This window comes from Hyperoodon ampullatus, assembly GCF_949752795.1.
Source record: "Hyperoodon ampullatus genome assembly, chromosome: 10".
Taxonomy (NCBI): domain Eukaryota; kingdom Metazoa; phylum Chordata; class Mammalia; order Artiodactyla; family Ziphiidae; genus Hyperoodon; species Hyperoodon ampullatus.
In genome coordinates, this window is record NC_136923.1 from 41504745 (window position 1) to 41528014 (window position 23270).

The window sequence follows — 23270 nt, forward strand, 5'->3', positions numbered from 1 at the left end:
TCAAATAGGCCTTGTTTTCTATTTCTCCACACAGGTGGGCCCTGTCATTGTACCTCTTGTTTTCCTTATCTGTCCATATCCTCTGTGTCATTAGAGATTCTGCTTTAATCCTACTCCTTCCGGAAAGCTTTCCTTCACTGCTTCTCTCCAGAGTGAATCCCTTATCCTTTGGACATCTGTAAAAATGTTGCTTACTACTACTGGTTTGGCAATAAATAATAATATGTTGGAAATAATTGGTAATTTTTATTATAGCCTTACTCAGTATTAAAAGCCTTTGTATCTGTAAGCTTTGGAATATTAAGAATTCAGTAAATTTTTGATTTTATTTTTATTCTAGGATCCATGAGGGAAGAGCCTTGCCAGTTTATATTGTGCTTACTGTGAACAAAGATACGTTTAATGACGACTTTGGTTTCTCTTAAATGTAGCTCAAGTAGTTAGCTACGTTCAAAAGATGAAATTAGTGATGATTGGAGTGGAATATAAGAGAAGCTGCACTGATTGAAAATAAGTTAGCTCTGCATAGTTGTCAGAGTACTGCAAACTTACATGCAGCCTGGAAATGTATCTTAGACACTCAGGGAGGGGTAATGACCAGTTGACAGGACTGTATTTTGGGCATCATCTGTTTAACAATGTAGACACTCAATTTTAAGGAATCCCTTCATGATAGAAAGAACTATTGAGGAAGGCTCACTTGGAGGTTTACCACACATATGCTGATTATGCCATAAAGATATGGATATATTTACATAACATTCTAGTGAACGTGTTTTTGGTTCTTTTGCTACTTTGAAGAATTAATTTTCTCCTTTTCTCATTTCAGTTCTTCTCGGTGTCCAAATGGGGATTATTGTTCCAATAGACGGTTTCAAAGAAAACAGCATGCAGATGTGGAAGTCATACTCACAGAAAAGAAAGGCTGGGGCTTGAGAGCTGCTAAAGACCTTCCCTCGTAAGTTATGTTTTAATCGCCTTTCACTTCATTTGTGTTGTTGAAGTTGGTTAGATACTTTTTAGGAAAATAATTTGCCTATTACACTGAAGTTTAATAATGATTATTGTGCAGAATGACCACTTGGTAGCTAGTTTGTTCATTTTAAATTCACTTCTTTTAGGAAATTAAATAGAAATCTCTTCTGTCTATATATGAGAGAGCAGTTTGTCCCTTGTGATATTTGGACTAGCCCGGTCCTTCTTTGTCTGATAGTTATGTTACCTTAATTCCAAGTAATTACCAAGTGTTTGCTGTAGATCCCCAGAATCCCTATGAAACTCTATAAAAAGGAGTTAGGACAGAATCTATAAAGTTGAATCTATATAAAGTTTAGTTGGGATAAGAGTAGTGGAGAGTGTCTGAGGATATTGAGATAGAGAATTAAAGCATACTTGATAGACACTCATTAAACATTTTTGAATGAATAAATGTTGCCTTCTAAAGTCATGTAACTTTTATATGTAATGCAGTAAAAGGTTCAGTTTTATTTTCTACCATATTCGGTATTTCCTTTAACCACTAATTTTCTTACATGTAGCATATTTAAGTATTCTTATGAAAGTTGAGTACCTTTTTCTTTAAAGTTAAGTATATACAGATTACATGTGTTTATGATTGAAGAATTTTTTAAAATACATCAAAGGAATAAAGGAAGAAAATAAAACAGTTGCTGATTCTAGTGACTCAAGCACAACTGTTCTTTCAGAATCCTAAACATATGGCCACACTTGAATGGGAATTGGGATGGGGTGAGGGGTTTTAGTCTTTTTATTGTGGGGATTCAAAGCAACCAGGTAGCAAATAACCTAATAATAATTACCACCACCACCACCACCAGGTAATTTAGTTTTCTGACAGGAGCCTCATATATCTTTTGAAAGCCAAATCATTTGGTTTTTATTGTGAAAATAGGAAATGATATTCATGTCACTTTATCCTTTTGAGAACCAACCAGAAAAAACCCATGTTTTATTATATAAAAAAGGAACCTCATATATTTCCCTTTTCTGCAAAGTATTATCAAAGTATTTTGGTTTATAACCATTTTTAAATTGTTTCTTTGAAACAAATATCTCAGAATCATCTCAGTATGTTTAATATCCAAATTCATTGGATCCTTTATAATATTTTAAATAAATAATAGACTAAATTTCCCTTGAACACTGTTAACAACACTGAACTCAGTACTTCCCAAGGCAGTCTGGTGCATTTCTAAAATCACTAACTCTGGTCTAGATGCAGGTTTTCAGGTATGCTTTCTTTTATTCTACTCAAGCCAGCCAGGCTTTTCTTTTGGAGAGTCTTTTAAAAATTTTTTTAAAGGAACTCCAGTTTGGACATAACCCTCTCTTACAGGGGTAGTAATGGACACTGCCTCTTGGCAGAGTCTGCACTAACATAGCTTCAACTTTAACGTAAATTCTTGTTGTATGCAACAGAGACTATTTGATGACTCAGGAGTCCTTGTCTGTTACGGGGAAGGAGATGGGAGAAGAGGGGAGAGAATGTGTGACTTTCACATAGCAGGTTAAAATTTCTGAAAGCTCTTTAGCTTTCCTCATCTACTCACAAAGAACCCTGCTTCGGTAAAATATACTAGGACTTAATGTTTCCATGATTCCCACACCTTCACTCATGTACTTCCATGTGCTGATGGTAATACCAATTTTATAAATTTTTAACTCTAAGCTATTTAGGCGTTCACTGGTAGAGTATTCCCACTTAAGAAGGGCATACTGTCAGATGTGCACAGTATGAGGAGGAGGTATTTGGAGCAAAGCTGCTAGTTACTGTTAACATACCATGACAGACTCAACCAAAAAAATAAGCAAATTCCTACCAAAACCCTCAAGTTTTAGGCTGTAGGAATGGAAGGCAGTGCTGTCTAGGTTGACTTAATGTTATTGGATACTAAATGGGACTTCGTTTTTTGGGGATGGAGTAAAATTCACACAAATGTATTATTAGCCTTTTTAAAGTGCACAATTTAGTGGCATTTAGTACATTCATAATATTGGGCAGCTATCACCTCTGTCTAGTTCCAAAAATTTTTATCACCCCAAAAGGAAACCCCTTACCCATTAAGCAAATTCTCCCTATTGCCCCCTCTTCCCAGCCCTTGGCAACCTCTAAATCTGCCCTCTCTATGGATTTACCTATTCTAGATATTTATATGAAATATAAATGTGGCTTTTTGTTTCTGGCTTCTTAAAGAAAGCTGTTAAACATAGCATTTTTTTAGCGTGGCCAAAAAAGAGAAAAAAAGGAGAAGTATACTGATTATGTCAGTATATCATAACAAATACGAATGATTTACATTTTTACATTTAAAAAATCTCTTCGGTTAGTGTTAGGGCACGTCTGTTTATTTTCTCTCTGCGCATCTTGTGGGGTCTTAGTTCCCCGACCAAGGAATGAACCCAGGCCCCAGCAATGAAAGCACCGAGTCCTAACCACTGGATAGCCAGGGAATTCCAGGGCATGTTTATTTTGAAAGGGTAAGACAAGACTTCCAGGTAGGTCATTTTAGGTCAGAACTTGAGAGTAAACCGTAGAGAAGCATTTGTTTACATGGAGGTAATACTTGAAGTCATTGGTGAGAATGAGCTTTTATAAAATAAAGGGAGAGGGAAGAGACTGAGAATATCTTCAATGAGAAGAAATAGGTGTAAATAACCATGAAAGAACAATCAAAGGTAGAAGGTAACTGAAAAAAGCCAAGGAGAGAGCTTAATCATGATTGTTGATAAATGCTAGAGAAAACTCACAGAGAATGCAGTCAGAGAAAAGGTATATTTGACCTTTAACATCATTAGAGACCTTTGAGAGTAAAGTTAGTAGAAGGGCTGCTGTATTTAAGTTGCCTTCTTTTTTCTTAGGACATAAAGCCTCTAATTTTTCACTGCTTCTGATTTCTTCACAACTGTTTCTCAGTTGTGAATCATTGTTTTCATGATAATGTAAACCAGACTTGAAAGTTTGTTTTAATATCTAGTGAGAGCAAGGATATGCATTTTGGTATAAGTGTAAATTATAAAAGCTTCTTAGAGTCACCATTCTTTGAAAAGTATTAGGAAGGAGAAAATTAACCTCGATTAGTTGCTAGGCACTTTTACATATATTTTAATTACATCTTGTGTAGTAGCAAATCTGTCCACTTTACAATAGTTTTTTAAATTTATTATTTTTGCATGGATGTATGTGTTTTCCATATATCTCATAGGCAGGAAATACTGTTTTTCTTTTGCCAGGAACACCTTTGTCCTGGAATATTGTGGAGAGGTACTTGATCATAAAGAGTTTAAAGCCCGGGTAAAGGAGTATGCACGAAACAAAAACATCCACTACTATTTCATGGCCCTGAAGAATGATGAGGTAAGTGGCATGAATGTGTTTGTTTTGAAACAGATCTGGAAATTCTTGAGTTTGAAAGGGGTCATTGATATGGACTGATCTCTAAAATACATTAAGTGACCAAAATAAGGAGCTGAACAGTGTGGATAGTTTTTTTCTGTTTGCTTACAAAAAGGATGAGGGAGAGGGGGGTATGTACATGTATATGTAAATGTAAACATACATGCTTCATACTACAATTCTTAAAAATTATTGATGACCCCCAAAAAGCTTTTGTTTATGTGGATTATATTTATCAATATTTATATTAAAGACGAAAGCTGAGAAGTTGAAAATACTTATTTTTTATTAAACCATTTAAAAGTGACAATAAGCCTATTACGTTGAGACAAATAGCATATGCTTTTGTGAAAATTAAGTATTTTCCAAAAAGTTTTTTTTTTAGTGAGGAGTACCATTTACAAATCTCTTTAATGTCTAGCTTACTAGAATTTAGCTAGATTCTCATGTCTGCCTCTACATTCAATCTGGAAATGCAAGTTGTAGGGACCCATCCTAGGACCTGTTGAATCTCACTCTGAGGGTGGGCTCAGCAAGAGTTTTAACAAGCTCTCCAGTGGATTCAGATACATACTCAAGTTTGAGAGCTACTCCACTGTGGTCTCGCATGCATTTGAAAATGAAGTTTTAAACACATGAAGTAAGATTGGAATATAATAGGATGTAAGAAATAGCTAAAAGAAAATGAGACATTGATAGATATGGAGATAATTTTGCCCCCCAGGTAAAATGTTGATAGTTAGAGATCTTTCTGAGGAAGAAGTTGGATATTTGTCACTTTGATGTGTAAAGTAATATGAGAGAGTTCTCTAAAGGAACGGGGGATTAGGGATAAGGGTCTTAAATTTGCCGGATGCCTTGCCTTTGCAAAATGCACATATGTTTTAAGGTCTCTCTTTTTTTTTTTTTGCCGTATGCGGGCCCCTCACTGTTGTGGCCTCTCCCGTTGCGGAGCACAGGCTCTGGACGCGCAGGCTCAGCGGCCACGGCTCACGGGCCTAGCCGCTCCGCGGCATGTGGGATCTTCCCGGACCGGGGCACGAACCCGTGTCCCCTGCATCGGCAGGCAGACTCTCAACCACTGCGCCACCAGGGAAGCCCCTAAGGTCTCATTTTTAACTGTTAAATTATCCTTTTCCCTAGATAATAGATGCCACTCAGAAAGGAAATTGCTCCCGGTTCATGAATCACAGCTGTGAACCAAACTGTGAGACTCAAAAAGTAAGTTGAGGTAGATTTAGAGTCTGGGTTATTTGTTCAAGACTGCTATTCTGACAATTTTAGATTCTATACCAAAGGTACCCATGGATATTATTTTTTCATGATTTTTTTCTTACTCTGTTAAAATTTATTTTGAAATAAGTTTAGATGTATAAAATAATAAATAGTGCTGAAATAGTACAGAGTTCCCATATATTATCCTTCACTAGCTTCTGCAAATGTCTACATTGAATGTAACCATAATATAATTACCCAATCCAGGAAATAATATTAACTACTAACTAGTCTAAAGACCTTATTCAAGTTTTGCCATATGTCATTTTTCTAGTCTAGGATCCAGTCCAGGAACTCCAGTTGCATTTAATTGTCACATCTTTGGCCATAAATTTTAGATATTGTTTAAGGTGCCGAAATGAAAAACTAAATTTTAATTTTGATGAAGTCCAGTGTGTACTATTATATTCAGATTTTATATCAGTCTTATCCAGGTGCCAAATTTGGTGGTTTTAATAACATTTATAAGGGGCTGAATGGCCACAGATGAGAGAGCCGATATATGGTATGCATGTGGATATACTGCTCCTCCTCAACAAGGCCAGACTTTGGGTCTTGGTTATCTTTATGTCCCTGTGCCTGCACATAGTTGACACTTGATAAATCCATTTACCGAATTCGATGTAACATTTTGAAGTAATGATCTCGGTACCCTCTAATTTGTGTTTTAAGCTTAGAGTTTAAAAAAAGAGCATATAGATATATATATATGCATGTTAGAATATTGGTTCTTTTTTAGGTTAAGAAAGCTGTGGACCCACGCCCTAGAAAAATATATCAGTGATTTCCTCTCATATTGAATAGTTTTGAGTCTTCGATATTTTTTGTCCTTTGATCTCTGTACTAATAGATCTTAGATACAGCTCTTCCAAGAGCCAAAACATATAACGAATAGGAGAACCCAGTGTGAAATTATTTAACCTAATTAAGTTCTGGTTCTAGTTTTGCCTGCAGCTGGTGGCCACATGTCTAGCTGTGAGACTCCAACTGTACTGTTTCCCTTCACCTCTTTAAGTCTGGGTTTTTCATCAGTAGCGGGTTCAGATGGTCTGGACAGGAGCTTTCCAGTCAACTTACATCTTACATATTCTGGAACTGCAAGGTCCAATCCCTGTGTATTTACCCCCATTTTAATTTTTGAGTTTTATGTGTCTGCTCTGATGCTTCCCTTCCCTTTCTCTACACTCAGCATTATGACCACTGTTTCATGAAATTAAACTTCCGGCATTGTTGTTTCCCTTTTTCCATGCCCCATCTTATCTTACAGTTACTTTTAACATAACATAATACAAATTCGCCTGGTACTCAGTGACACCAAGCATTCCATATTTGCCTCTTTTTACTACAAGTGAATCTTTACTGTGTGGAAATGTGTATTAAGATAAGTTAAAGTAGCAGTTACTTTTATTAGAGTTAAATTATAGATGATATTCATCTGGTAGCTCATTAAATAAGAGTGATACTTAAGTTTTTTGTTTTTGTTTTTGTTTTTAATTTCCCTGTTAGCTATTTGGAAAAGCCTTTATTATCTAAAGAGGCACATGCATAATTAAGGCAGATGATGATGATCTTTTTTTAAAAAAAAAACACACACAGATTAACCAGTTACTAATTTCTTTTCTTTTAAAAACAACATCTCAGTGGACTGTGAACGGACAACTGAGAGTTGGGTTTTTTACCACCAAACTGGTTCCTTCAGGCTCAGAGTTAACATTTGACTATCAGTTCCAAAGATACGGGTGAGTATTGATTCCGTTCTGTTTTGCTGCTTCTGATGGAGAAATAGACTGTTCAGATATAGGAATCTAAAACTTAGATGTGAATTACTAAGAAGTTATATGTACTGTCAGTTCTTATCTATAGTGTTCTCTTTTAGTTCTGTGTATTTTCCTTCTGTATGACACTTCAGGCCATTAAGGGATATTGTACAGGAACTACATGTTCTTCCTCTGAACTTCATGCTGCCTTATTTATATAATTATGTTTCTAATGTAATTTTAAAACTTTTTATTACAGAAATGTCAACAGGGTGTTGACATAGTATAAAGAGAACAATATAATGAATCCCTGTGTGGCCATAATTCATCTGTCAGTTATCAGTTCATGACTTTATCATGTCTCATCTATACCATATTGTACTCTGAAAAATAATTTGTTACCTAGTTCTACCAAAACCAGTAACTGATGCAATAGCACTGAATACCCTTAGCATTTATATTGTGGTTTTAATAAAACCAGACTAAAAGGAACAGGGTTCCTCGGAGAAATATCTGGTGTCAACTTTGGGACAGGTATTGAACAAGATGACTCTGGTTTATCTCCTCATACCAGAAAACCAGTTATAAAAGATTAGGAGGGTCATGTCAAAGGGACTTCGGAGATAGCTTGAATAGAAACTCACCAAAAGTGGGAGAGTTCTTATTAACACTTAAGCATCATTAAGAATAATAATGGCGGGCTTCCCTGGTGGCGCAGTGGTTGAGAGTCCGCCTGCCGATGCAGGGGACACGGGTTCGTGCCCCGGTCCGGGAAGATCCCACATGCCGCGGAGCGGCTAGGCCCGTGAGCCATGGCCGCTGAGCCTGCGCGTCCGGAGCCTGTGCTCCACAACGGGAGAGGCCACAACAGTGAGAGGCCCGCGTACCGCAAAAAAAAAAAAAAAAAAAAGATTAGGAGGGTCATGTCAAAGGGACTTCGGAGATAGCTTGAATAGAATCTCACCAAAAGTGGGAGAGTTCTTATTAACACTTAAGCATCATTAAGAATAATAATGGCGGGCTTCCCTGGTGGCACAGTGGTTGAGAGTCCGCCTGCCGATGCAGGGGACACGGCTTCGTGCCCCGGTGCAGGAGGATCCCACATGCCGCGGAGTGGCTGGGCCCGTGAGCCATGGCCGCTGAGCCTGCGCGTCCGGAGCCTGTGCTCCGCAACGGGAGAGGCCACAGCAGGGAGAGGCCCGCGTACGGCAAAAAAAAAAAAAAAAAAAAAAGAATAATAATGGCAAGTGGTTTGAAACACACTATGTAAAATCCATGAGTTTTAATGACATTTTAAAAATAAAAGAGCATCAGTCATAATTGAAAGGAACCAATTCATGATTTTGGAAACTAGTTTGGTTTTTTTTTAATTGAAGTATAGTTGATGTGCAATATTACATAAGTTACAGGTATGCAACATAGTGAATCACAATTTTTAAAGGTTATATTCCATCCATAGTTACTACAAAACACTGGCTATATTCCCTCTATTGTACAGTACATCCTAGTAGCTTATTTATTTTATGCATAATAGTTATATCTCTTAATCCCCTATCCCTCTTTTGCCCCTTCCCCTCTCCCTACGAGTAACCACTAGTTTAAAAATTAAAAGAAGAAAAAAATCAAGCATTTATCCATCCTTTCCCAGTGAATTTTTGATTAAACCAAGCAGTTGGTGAGAGGAAATTCTTTATAGAGGTTATTTTAGCTAATAAATGAAGCAGTAATGGTATCACCATTTTGCAACACCTCATGAACTAATGGATCTAGGCAACGGTCAAGTATTCTGGGGTTGACCAGGTTCCATGTAGGGCTCCATTATTTTTTTTTTCCTCTTGTATTTGTACTGTCCTCTTTGAAAGAAAGGCAACTGGAAATTAAGTGCTGTTTGTGATTCCCTGCTGTATTTATCAAATATTTTTGTGCCTCTGATTGCTACTGTTATATACTAAATCTATCCGTTTACTTTTGGAATAGTCCTTCGTGTTTTCCTGGGGTAGCTCTGGTTGCAGAGTAAATAAATGGCAGAGGTGGTTTATACCCAGGGCTGTAGACTTAGGCCTGTATTCTTTCCTCCACTTTACCTTGACTCCATGGTTACATTTATTTATTACTATATTTATTAGTAGTGTCTCATCCTTATGTAATAATAACTTTTAATAACCACGTGTCTAAGTGTCCTATACTAATTATGCATTTTATATGTGTATATCTGTTCATAATAATACATTTTGTTCTGTGTGTCAGTTAAATATTTACATATAAGTTATAGGTGTTGATCTGTTTAAGCAATTTTGTTCTTAGCCCCAACAGGTATATATGATCTCTTATTTTCATACATTAGTAGAAACTCTCATAAGTGGAGAAATTACTTATTAATTTCTTGGCTAGTTTTGTCTAGCTAATAAAGAATGACTTTTAAGAGCAATTTTCAGGCATTTCCATTAGCTAGTATCAGGTTTGTTGGTGTCTCTTAGAAAAACTTTTTTTCCTTTAAGCTGGATTGACTCTTCTCCTGTATGTAGTTGCTATACTATCAACATTTTTTATGGTTTACTTTCACATAATTGACATCTTTCTTATGCTCCTTGAACAGGAAAGAAGCGCAGAAATGTTTCTGTGGGTCGGCTAATTGCCGGGGTTACCTGGGAGGAGAGAACAGAGTCAGCATCAGAGCAGCAGGAGGGAAAATGAAGAAAGAACGATCTCGGAAGAAGGATTCGGTAAGTGTTCCATTCTTCTTTCAACTGTCACAATGTGCATTTTAAGAAGGGAGGTAGCTTTCCTGATTGAACTTTGAAAAGTCAAACTACAACCAGAGAAATTCAGGGTCAGATGAGATAATCATGGAAAAGAAGTACGATTGCTATTTTTGTTTCATGGAGATTAGACGTGGATGCTGAGAACTATTGAAGTCATCTTGAAAACAGACAGGCTAATAGTTTTTGAGAGCCTGTAAAACTCCTAATCTTATGTATAAGTAACATGTTTATCTGTTGACTCACATAAGTCTGATCTACATTCCTAATCTTTTAATATTGTTTTGTCTTTTGTTTGCATGTGTTCTTAAAATCTCTAAAAATCCTCCTTGGAGCGTAAGGTGAGTTTTGAGAGGTAACAGGCAACCCAAGAGTGAGAAAGGGATAGTCTCAGATGGTCTTTGTATTTAATCCATTAGAACAGTGGTTGATAGCCTTTTTTCTACTCCAGTTCACCTGAGTCGCAACTGGAGGTGAGTGGTATCTTGCTACTACAGGAGCTCTTAACTGGGACAAGAATTTTGTGTCGTTTTTAAAAATTCCACCCCCCTTTTTCTGAGGACCCCTTTGTCAGAGCAGTGTTTCTCCGCCTCAGAACCACTTGGCAGGGTCCATTGTAAAAATGCACATTTTTGGGCCTATCCCCAGACCTATGAATCTTAGTGGAGGGCCAGAAGGAGCCAGGGGGCCAGAGGTGTTAGCCAGCAAATCCACCTGTGAGTCTTTCGCAGTGAGCTCATTCCTAGGCTTTTCAGGAACCCATACTTACGTTAAGAATTATAAATAACAGCAGTCTTACTATTTAGTTTAGCAGATAGAATACATAAGTCAGGAAAGGGATAAAAATATAATAGTTAAAAGGTGATGTCAGTAAACCCAAATTAATTGGAGAGAATTAGTTACTGAGAATCTGAATTCTATAAGAAGACTTAGATAGCAGGAAGCATTAGAAAGGGCCATTTAAAAATTAAAAAAAAAAAAGGATCAAAAAAGAGTCATTTAAAAAATGCAAAAAGGGAAAGTTTACAAGAAACACCCATGCTTCTACCACCCAAGATGAACAAATGCTCTTCAGAGTATTGTTGCTTCAGCTCTTTTTTAGAGAGCATATATATTGTAACTGTGTGCTAAGCACTCTTCTAAGCGCCTGACACATTAAATCATTTAATTCTCACAATAAGCCCTTTAAGTTAGGTACAAGGATTTTCCCTCTTTTACAGATGAGAACACTAAAGCACAGAGGTTGCAAGGTCACCCAATAAGCGATGGGAAAGAGCTAGTCTAACTCTTTTCTTTGCTTTTAACCGTATTGAGTTCCTTTGTGTAGAGTTTTAGAAATGATATATATATATATTTCTACAATTTAAAAAAAAATTTTTATTTTATTTATTTTTTGGCTGTGTTGGGTCTTCGTTGCTGCATGTGGGCTTTCTCTAGTTGTGGTGAGCGGGGGCTACTCTTCATTGCAGTGCACGGGGCTTCTCATTGCAGTGGCTTCTCTTGTTGCGGAGCACGGGCTCTAGGCGTGTGGGCTTCAGTAGTTGTGGCTCGTAGGCTCTAGAGCGCAGGCTCAGTAATTGTGGCTCGCAGGCTTAGTTGCTCTGCGGCATGTGGGATCTTCCTGGACTGGGGCATGAACCCGTGTCCCCTGCATCGGCGGGTGGACTCTCAACCACTGCGCCACCAGGGAAGCCCTCTATACGTATATTTATCAGAATGTATTAACAGTGGTGCTTTAGACCCATTAAAGACAGTTCATACCCCAAAATAAAGAATAAACATTTTTCTTGAACTGATTAAGTAATTAACAGAATAAATTTTTAAGTGCTGTAGAATTGTGTATATACATATAAATTTTCATTTATCAGTAATTTATTAAAATACATCCTAATCCTCCTTATACTTACCATAAATCCTTTTTGGAAGGTGGTGACCCATAAATGAAAAATAAATACTTTTAGTAAATTTAATGAAAGCAATCAATGTCAGTCATCTCCTGGCTTCCTCCCCTGTAGGTGTCCTAAAAGTTATTAATTCCACAATTGATTGTTCACTTGAGTACCCCAAATTATGGAAGCTGTATCATATCACCACTAGGATTGGCATGCTTACTTTTATGTAATACAACCATTAAGCTTATCATTATAGTAGGAATGTTCAAAGGTTGTTCACCCTCTGTATTTTGTTTGCAAAATGTTGTTATTTATACTTCTACATTTTTACTGTTTATTTCCTTAAGAATGCTACTTTTTTATATCCCAGTAGTGCCTCTTATACAGTAATATCTACTCAATTTATTGATGAATGAAAGTAACAACTCAGTTTTAACTTTTCAGATTACATGCCTAATTATGAAAAGGAAATAACCCCAAAAGGAAATATAAGCTTAGTGAATATTTGCATCTCAAAACTTTCAAAAGCAAGATTCTTGTATTTGAGAGGGAAAGTAGTATTTTAAAGCCCTTGGTCTTTCCTATGCTAATCCTCTGGAATTTGGGACACAGGAAATTTTTACATTTAGGATATGCAAGGAAAAAAACATCTTTAAGGAAATTGTCTTACATTAAGATTTAACTGTAAATTGGCTTTTCTGTTCATGTATTTAATCTATTCAAAACCTAAGAAATAATACTGGAAACGAAAAAGGATGAGCCTCAAATGTACTTTTTAGAAGGAAAAAATGAGTTTATATATCTTCAACTTCTTGCAGGCAGCATTTTATATTTTCTCATTTATTTTTGTTCTATATACCATAATAAGAGTTTTGGGGTATAATATGAAATAGAAGTGTTTCAATGCCTTGCCTAAAATTATATTAAGTGAGTAACAAAATTTACCAGTTAAGTAACAGAAAATTTCAAGATTTTTTCTTTTAGATTTGCTTTTCTCTAATTTATTATCAGCTCATTCTGTACTTTTATCATTTCATGTCAAGCTGATTTAATGCTATCGTTTATATCTCTTCTCCTTCAATCTCTATTTTGTCTAGATTTCATCCTGTTATTGTCAGACTAATTATTCTCAAATTCCATTTTGATCATATTATTCCCTTTTTGGGATTCAGTAATAGAGCTCTCTTACTTAGTGTCATCAAATCCAGATTCTTTTATATTACATCTGAGATGTTCTAACACCAGTCTTCTTTTTGATAAGATTTTTCTCAATTCCTCACCGCACCTTATCCACTCCAGCCAGGCTGAGCATAGTATGCACTGTCATAATTTTCCATTTCAGGTTGTTCAGACTTTTCCTTCTGCTTCCTCCCTCCTCCCTCCTCTTGTATTTATCTTACCTACCTATTTCTAACCCCGCTTCGGTGAATTCATTTCTGGTGACTCTCTTTTTTTTTTTTTTTTTTTTTTTTTTGTGGTACACGGGTCTCTCACTGTTGTGGCCTCTCCCATTGCGGAGCACAGTCTCCGGATGCGCGGGCTCAGCAGCCATGGCTCACGGGCCCAGCCGCTCTGCGGCATGTGGGATCTTCCCGGACCGGGGCACGAACCCGCATCCCCTGCATCGGCAGGCGGACTCTCAACCACTGCGCCACCAGGGAAGCCCTCTGGTGACTCTCATTTTAAGCACTCCCTTCATCTTGGACCTCTTAGGTTTTTTAACATTAACATTTACCATTAACATTTATATCATTGTTCGTTTTCATATGAGTTAATTTTATCTCCGCGATAGTAAGTTCTGTGAGGGTCTTTTTTTTTTTTTTTCTTGCGGTACGCGGGCCTCTCACTGTGTGGCTTCTCCCGTTGGCGGAGCACAGGCTCCAGACGCGGAGGCTCAGCGGCCATGGCTCACGGGCCCAGCCGCTCTGCGCCATATGGTATCTTCCCGGACCGGGGCACGAACCTGTGTCCGTTGCATCGGCAGGTGGACTCTCAACCACTGCGCCACCAGGGAAGCCCTGTGAGGGTGTCTTTATATCTTTTATAACTACTGCAACACAGCTAGAAAACAAGCTTTGGAACCTTGATTTTTGTTGCTGTTGTTCTCTATTATTTAATATCTTTGGAACAAAGAATTTATGTAAGTTATAAAGCCTATAATTATACTTTATATGTGCTTTTGAGCACTTCTCTGTTTCCTTCTCTCTGCTTGTAGCTCCTGGAGGATACCACCATTTTGAATTTTGTAGCTTACCTCCCTTGCCCCTTTTTAAAAACAAACAAACAAACAAAAAATCATTTATTTATTTATTTATCTATCTATCTATCTATCTATTTATTTATTTATTTATGGTTGCGTTGGGTCTTTGTTACTGCGCACGGGCTTTCTCTAGTTGCGGCGAGCGGAGTCTAATCTTCATTGTGGTATGTGGGCTTCTCATTGTGGTGGCTTCTCTTGTTGCGGAGCATGGGCTCTAGGTGTGCAGACTTCAGTAGTTGTGGCATGTGGGCTCAGTAGTTGTGGCTCTTGGGCTCTGGAGCACAGGCTCAGTAGTTGGGGCCACGGGCTTAGTTGCTCTGCGGCATGTGGGATCTTCCCGGATGAGGGATCGAACCTGTGTCCCCTGCATTGGCATGTGGATTCTTAACCACTGCATCATCTGGGAAGTCCCCCTTGCCATTTTAAAGTAGACTTTTCAGATATGTATCTATAAAAAATTTTTGTTTGAGGTGCAGAGAAACGGATTCATACAGCATGCAATATTCTGTAACTTTATTTTTTTTACATAGCATTATGTTTGCTAAGATTGATAATTTTTGTTGCATTTGGCTGCACTTGATTCCTTTCATTGTGGTATATGCCATTATGTGAACATGCTGGTTTATCCAGCCTGGCCACAGGCATTTGGGTTGTTGGCAGTTTTTTGCTCTTATGAATGTCTGTTCAATGAACATTCTTCTGATTCTCAGAGTACACATGTGCAGAAGTTTCTCTAGGGTTTATTCTTAGGTGTACAGCGGCTAGGCATAGGGGATACAAATATTTTATTTTTCAAGCTTTATTTCAATGCTTTATTTTTTCTGACATACTTTTTTTTTCTGACATACTTCTCACCTAATATAATTTTTCTTCCTCCTACAAAGGCAGATTTTTTTGTTTTGCTTCATTGCAATGTCTTCAGCACCTAGAACTATACTTGATGTATAAGTTCTTGGTAAATATTTGATGATTGAATGAAATGCTTTTCAAATTGATCATACCAATTTATATTTTCATTAGCAGTGTACAAAAGTTTGTTTTGACCCACATCTTTGCCTAGACTTGATTTTATCAGACTTCTTATAGTGAGTGTAACATGGTTTCTTACTGTGGTCTTAGTTTTCCTTATTATTGGTGAGGTCGAGCATCTTTTCAGATTGTTTGATTCTTAGATTATTGGGGGTTTTGTTGTTGTTGTTTTTGTTGTCGTCTATAACCATATATTTTTCCTTGCTGTGGCAGGTGGATGGAGAGCTAGAAGCTCTGATGGAGAATGGTGAGGGTCTCTCTGATAAAAACCAGGTGCTCAGCTTATCCCGGCTAATGGTTAGAATTGAAACTTTGGAACAGAAACTTACCTGTCTCAAGCTCATCCAGGTGAACACTTTGATATTAATTTATTTTTTATTTCTGAATTTGAGGTGGGACATTTAAACTACAATCCAGAATGATGAATGGAAAAGGAATAATTCTGATACGAGAAGAGTTACTCGTTTTTAAAATGGATATGTGAGTTCTATATGACTTTGAAAACTTGTACTCTTAAAAATGTCTTTAGAGTTCAGCATCATTTAATCTATTAGTAGATATTGTGTGTTTTCTCTCTAGTCAAAGAACATGGTGGAATTTTTTTTGTATGTGTAAGAATTCATGACACTTGATAGAGGGTCTCTCCCCACCGCCATTTGATTATTAGCATGGCAAGGCCATTTTTACCACAGGATCTCAAAGCAAGGAATTTTAACAGTAATCATATTTACTCCAGTTTATTAAATATTCCACAAGAAGTTGGATAATAAGAAAAGATTTTAAATTTTTTTTATAGCTTTAGCTTTTTCAGTAAAAATGGTGAATATAATTTTTTTTCTTAGTCCTTCAAAATTTGAACTTTAGTAAAGTCCAGGTTGACATTTTAAGTATCAAAAAAGATTATAATCTCTGACTTTAAAGCATTTATTAATTGCACAGTTCTAGTAGATTAATCAAAATAAAATTTCTAGGTTTCTTTTTGAATATAAATGAACTCTTTAGTCCTCTCTGTGGGCCCTCTTTAACACTCTCTCTGGTATTATGTGTCTCCCTCCTCCCACCCCCCAATACACTGCATCCTGCTTTGCTTCCCCCATGGAAGAATACACATTCACAGTCTTGCCTGAAGTCCTTTCTGGAACGTCATGGGCTGTCTTTGTTGTGGATCTGGATGGCAGAACTAGGTGATGGCCGGGAAAGTAACCGGAAGCTTCAGGAAGAGGTCAGTTCACATTCAGCTGACCTGCTTGTTTCTTAAAACCACTGTATTTATTATTTAGGTTGAGGGTATTGTGATAATATCAGTGATAATGAATTTAGCACTATATTTACCACTCATATTAAATAATTACATCATTTTATCATCCCAATATCATTCCTATAACTGTAACTTTACATACACCTTGCTGGAAGTGCATTTGCCCAGTGGTTTTCCCTATGGTATCTTTTAAAGCTTAGTACTACATAGTTGGGAAGTGCAAGAGCAAGATATACTAGTATCATAGTTAAGTGAAAGATCCAGTGTGTTGCTAAAACCATAATTTTAAAAAGATAGGAAACCATATGGAACTTAAATTCTGGGGTTCTAAAAAATTATGAAGGAGCTGAATTCTGGATGACAAGAGTAAGAACATTTTGAGGAGTAAATTGTTTTAAAAGATCTAAATAGATGTTCATTGACCATGTCGTTAGTGGAATTGTTATATTTATACCGTCCCATGAAATACACAATATTTTCTAACTTGGTTTAAATGTAGTTCTTTTTAATCATAAGTGCTAATATAATCCCCAAGTCATTTAATAATATACTTTTAAAAACAAAAACGTGAGTGGGCAAATGAGTGATTGTCTTGCCTCCATCCTTCTCCCAGGAGATTCAGCAATAAGTAGGAGTTGGGGAAGCCTTGGGGTTTCTGTAGGACTACACTGGGGGAGTACTTTGGAGGAAATTCTTGGATTTCAGAGTGTGGGATGGGGGTGGTTATCTCAGAATGAAGAGAGTGTTTCTCTTTGCTAGACAGCTGTTTGTCAAAGGCTAAGGAGGTTAAGTAATATATGCATTTTTTGTGTGTATGCAAGACATTTAAATATATATTGTTGCTTAGTTCCCAAGCCTTTATCACAGTCACTTGGGAAACTTTTTAGAAAAACATACCCAGGATGAGGTCCAGTAGTGTTTACATTTTTAAAAAATCTACCCGGGGGCTTCCCTGGTGGCGTAGTGGTTGAGAGTCCGCCTGCCGATGCAGGGGACGCGGGTTCGTGCCCCGGTCTGGGAGGATCCCACATGCCGCGGCGCGGCTGGGCCCGTGAGCCGTGGCCGCTGAGCCTGCGCGTCCGGAGCCTGTGCTCTGCAGCGGGAGAGGCCACGGCAGTGAGAGGCCCGCGTACCGCAAAAAAAAAAAAAAAAATCTACCCGGGTTTGAGAACTACTGGTGGAGAATATTAATTAAACTAGTCCTATTTTGATGTGTGAGCAGTCACCTGCTTCACATTTTATTCTTGCTGGTCAGGCTTATTAAAACACTTTTCTGGGACTTCGCTGGCGGTCCAGTGGTTGAGACTCTCAGCTTCCACTGCAAGGGGCACGGGTTTGATCCCTGGTTGGGGAACTAAGATCCCACATGCCTCGTGGTGCAGCCAAAAAAATAAAAAATCAAACACTTTTCCTTCCATACTAGAGGAAAGTAATATGACATTTAAATCCATCCGTGGTTACAAGATTTAGGTCTTAATTTAATAAGACAGTAAAAAAAGCACTGCTTCTGCAGAATTGATCTGAGTCCCATGGAGAGGCTTGGAAAGTCAACTGTACAAAGTGATGTTTGTTTTTTTTTTTAAATTATGTTTAATCAGATTATAAAGACTTTGGAACATTTACCCATTCCTACTAAAAATATGTTGGAGGAAAGCAAAGTACTTCCTATTATTCAACGTTGGTCTCAAACCAAGACTGCTGTCCCTCAGCTGAGTGAAGGAGATGGGTATTCTAGCGAGAATACATCACGTGCTCACACACCGCTCAACACACCTGATCCTTCCACCAAACTGAGCATAGAAGTTGATACAGACACCCCCAAGAAGCTAATGTTTCGCCGACTTAAAATTATAAGTGAAAATAGCATGGACAGTGCAATCTCTGACGCTACCAGCGAGCTAGAAGGCAAGGATGGCAAAGAGGACCTTGACCAGTTAGAAAACGTCCCTGTAGAAGAAGAGGAAGAGTTACAGTCACAACAGCTACTCACACAACAGCTGCCTGAATCTAAAGTTGATAGTGAAATTGCTGTGGACGCCATTAAGCTACCCACATCTGAACCAGAGGCTGACACTGAAATAGAGCCTAAAGAGAGCAATGGCACAAAACTAGACGAACCTATTGCTGAGGAAACACCATCCCAAGATGAAGAGGAGGGTGTATCTGATGTGGAGAGTGAGAGGAGCCAGGAACAGCCAGATAAAACAGTAGATATAAGTGATTTGGCCACCAAGCTCCTGGACAGTTGGAAAGACCTAAAGGTAAGAAAACATTTCTGTTCATTTTAACCTGAATTACCCAGGTTTAGAGTTCTATAAACCTTCAGTCGAATTACCTACTTTTCTAGCTATGTGTATTTTTGATAAATGGAATACTATCTCTCTGTCAGCTAATTATAAATGTCTTTATAAATAAATAATGTCTTTTAAACCTTGGCCAGAAATACCAGCCAAACTAACATACAAACATCCCCCTTTTCCTTGTTTACAAAGGTATATCACAACAGTAAATTCAGTCATTCAAGTGGTCTTTACATTAAAAACAAAAATCCTTTTAGTAACAAATATGGATTCTACATTTGAGCCTATGTAAGAAAAAAATGAATGTTTAAAATAATTGGAAATTAGGGCCTCCCTGGTGGCGCAGTGGTTGAGAGTCCGCCTGCCGATGCAGGGGATACGGGTTCGTGCCCCGGTCTGGGAGGATCCCATATGCCGCGGAGCGGCTGGGCCCGTGAGCCATGGCTGCTGAGCCTGCGCATCCGGAGCCTGTGCTCCGCAACGGGAGAGGCCACAACAGTGAGAGGCCCGCGTACCACAAAAAAAAAAAAAAAAAAAAAAAAAAAAAAAAAAAAAAAAAAAAAAAAAATTGGAAATTAATTTATTGGATTAACTAGAAATTAATTAAAAATAAAATTAATTGGAAGCCAAGGTAATTTTGCAACTTTTCATCAAAAATGATTGAACATATAAAGCTATAGAATCATGCTTGTTAGCTTGGTGGAATGTCTCATGACAAAAACAAACAAAAACTATTGAACGTAAATACCTGTTCCAGTAAAACAACATTATATGGAGCTAGTTCATATTCAGTTTTATTATTGTTTCTGAAATAGGCCTGCTTTTAAATGCCTATTTTTCTGGCCAGAAGATGTTATCGAGAGGAAAAATATAGAGTTCTGGAACCCTTACATCTAATACTTGCATAATCACTTGTTAAAGTATATAGCATGATGTGCAGGGTTTTCTTTGCAGAGAACCCAGTCTGGGTCTTGGATAAACACAGAAGTGAATAACAGGATGAGCCTAGGAGAGATGTGGCAAATTCTGATTGTAAGTGGGATCCTGGGATCCAGGTCTTGAGGACCCTGTGGGAACAGGTTACTACCTAGCCTCTGTTTTTCTGTTCCTTCTTTCTTGCGCCAGAGGTGAAGCAACCAGATAAACCAAGAATACAGATTTGCAGCAAAATGGACACCTGAGTCTTCTCTGTTCCCAATTATGACTACAAAGCTCACCCATTATATCCTACCATTTGACCCATAGGGAACTATCCTTATACTGAGCAGAATGAGTAGTTGGTTGGTTGTGCACTGTGCTTATTTTTGCATTTGTAATTTACTGTGTTGAGACCCTTCTTTAAGTATGGTGTGGTTTCAGCTCTCATTTACCCATTTGAGCTCTTACTCATGCTACTCTTTGATCCCCTACAGTTCAGCATAAACTCAGCCTTATTATTTGAAATCTGACCTTTTTATAAATATAAAAGGAAAGATTCAGAGTAAATCTGTTTATGATACAACATGTGAATGCAGGAACTGGAGTTGCAATTAATTGAAAGACCTGCTGGGACAGTCCTTTGTGTGAACCTTTATTTAAGGCCTGCTTTGTGACGGCACAGGAGTCCCTGGACGAAGTCCCTCTTGTGTTTGGAGACTGCTAGTAGAGCCTGTACTATGATTGGCTCAGTAAGGAAGGTGGAAATGGAGACAGACACTCAGGTGAAGGTAGAAAAGACCTTACAGACATAGTTTTATAGAGAGGGGGGTTGTAGACCTAGTAGTTCACTTTTGCCTGAGAAGGCTCTGGTTGACGTAATTAAAAAAAAAAAAAGACATAATCATCTTAATTTCTTAAAAACCTGTCTCTTCTTAAAATCTGAAATAAGTAAATGTTTTTGTTTCTCTGTATGATAGTTTTTTTTATTATAATTGTAATGATATAAATTATTCTCTGGAATATCCTTAACTCAATTAGATATAACTGGTACTTTAAACTCACACTCCAGACATAAATGTTTTTAGTCCTACAAAATTATTTCTTCCCTTGCTTGTCCTCTTCACTCCTATCTGAAAGATCAAAGTGGTTGCACAGTACTATGTAGACTGATGATCCTCTTGACTTGAGGTTTAAAATTTTATTTGTACCTAAAATATATTCTTAACGTTCATACTTTGGATTTATCCCAATTCTTAGCATCAAGGAAGTTATTAAATAAAATTCTCCTTCCTCAAACTTTATAGTTTGCTCTGGAATCATTACCCATCTAGAATTGCATTACTGAGAAATGTTTTTGCTTTCCTGAACTGTGATGTTTTGTTACGCATTGATGCTGGGGTTCTTAATTCATCTATCATTCTAATTAACATTCACCATGGTTCTAATTTCAAAACCAGTTATAGTTGTCCTTAAAAAATATACTTCAGCTAGGGAACCCATAATTTGAACATGTTTTAGAGAAACACCTTGACTTGATGTGATTACTATATATCCATCCTATTCCCGGCATTGAAAGAGTTAACTACTTCTGTCTGACTTCCACCTGTGTGTTCAAGTAGATGTTGGCAGAAAAGAAAATGTGTTATTCAACCAACCTTTATTAAGCACCTGTTGCCAAGCATGTGTTAGTTGCTGATGTTAATTTCAAGATTATACTAAAAAGCATTTATCTAAGATTGTGGTTATGTTAGCCACTCCAAGCTTCCCTGACCTTCCTGGGCCACTGTAACATTGCTGGACATGTGTTCCACTTGTCCTTTCTACATACTGGATGGAGTGAAGAACTGAAAGAGGTTGCTTCAGATTTCTTAATCTTGATTTTGCTGTGAAGGCAGACTATAGGGATCATCAGTAAATGAAAGAGGGTGGGAGGGAAGGGAATGAAGCTTCATGAATTACTCTTTGTCCTCCCAGATCTGATGATGATCCCCCTTGTAACTTGAACCATTTCCATCTAGCTTCTCAGGGCAGCAAGGAGCTTGTTAACATCACCAGCTGACCATGTGTCTCCTTTTCTCAACTCCATTTTCAACTTCGTGCTGAAGAAAAACAAGAACCTAGCGTGCATTCTGTGAAGAAAACAGGAAGATGGTTGGGAAGTTGGATGATGCATGAAAAATATAATAGGTGAAAAGAGGACAGAGGTGGTTAACTCACTGGCACCGGCGTTATTTTGGTGCGTCCATTGCCGACAATGGATGTCGTTCTGGGAAAATCCCGACTCCTGGCGAGAAAGGATTAAGTGAGCTACTTTTTCTATACCTCTATACACAGGACCACTGCCTTGGCTCCACAAGGCTTACACATTTTTTACTCCTAAAGTAGACCTCAACAAGAAACATCACTTAGCACATTGCTACACATGAGCATGTATTCATTTTCACATGCAAATTAACTAGGCTACATTTTCAGCAGGGACATGTGCATATATTTCTGTTTGTAAAAGGAATTACTGTACATCACCCCTCTTGCTGAAAATATACCCGACACTTCACAGGGCAAAACAGCTGGTTATAAGTGATGATTAATTATAAACTTGACTGGAAAATCTTCATTTGGATCATGAGAAGAAGAGGTAAGGTTCCCATGAATTTGGCAGTTTCAGTTGCAATTAAACAGCTGAGAGATTGTGATGGCTAGTGATTCCAGAGCCTCTCTTATAAACACTTAGGTTACAGGATGTGTGTCTCCTTATAGTGAAGTCTGAGTAGTTACAGTTACACCTGGATTAGATGATTTAGGGACATTTTGTACATGTGATAAGTTGGACTTTTCTTAAGAACCATCCTTATTATCTTTTTCATCTTTATCTTGAGACATTATCTTTAATTAAACATATTATTTTCCTAGAAAGTTAAGCATTGAACTCTCTACAGAAGTTTTAAATAATTCAGAGAGTTACCCAACTGAAAAGTTTTGAGTCTGGGGAACTCCCTGGTGGTCCAGTGGTTAGGACTCTGTGCTTCCACTGCTGGGGGCCTGGGTTCAATCCCTGGTCGGGGCACTAAGATCCCAAAAGCCGCGTGGTCAAAAAAAATAAAACAAGTTTTGAGTCACTGCTTGAAATTTTGGTTCCTAACTAATATGTGAAATCTGCTATGCAACATTTCAAAATGAAATGATGTGCCCTGAATTTCTGTAATAAATTTCAAAATCCTTAGTAGACATTATTCTGTATCCAAAAGGATCAGTATTACTGATCCTTTTGTGTAAAATACAGAATTGCCCCCAAAGAGCACTATTTTAGGTACCACTACATTGAATTTTTGTAATAAGAATCTCATTTGATAAAGGGCAAACATGGTCTAAAACTTATTAGTAGCCTGGTTTCTTTATTATCAGATAATA

General features: G+C 37.6%; 1 protein-coding gene across 2 annotated transcripts in view; it reads left to right on the forward strand.

The window, feature by feature from the left end:
- SETD2 (SET domain containing 2, histone lysine methyltransferase) overlaps positions 1 to 23270 on the forward strand; it is a 119760-nt gene that overhangs the window by 46848 nt on the left and 49642 nt on the right. For both annotated transcript variants that reach the window (XM_079713138.1, XM_079713139.1), the window contains exons 5-12: positions 830 to 958; positions 4252 to 4375; positions 5558 to 5635; positions 7331 to 7428; positions 10043 to 10169; positions 15600 to 15734; positions 16489 to 16608; positions 18243 to 18905. In XM_079713138.1, coding sequence (XP_079569264.1) covers positions 830 to 958; positions 4252 to 4375; positions 5558 to 5635; positions 7331 to 7428; positions 10043 to 10169; positions 15600 to 15734; positions 16489 to 16608; positions 18243 to 18905 — 1474 coding nt within the window. The remainder of the gene's footprint in view (positions 1 to 829; positions 959 to 4251; positions 4376 to 5557; positions 5636 to 7330; positions 7429 to 10042; positions 10170 to 15599; positions 15735 to 16488; positions 16609 to 18242; positions 18906 to 23270) is intronic.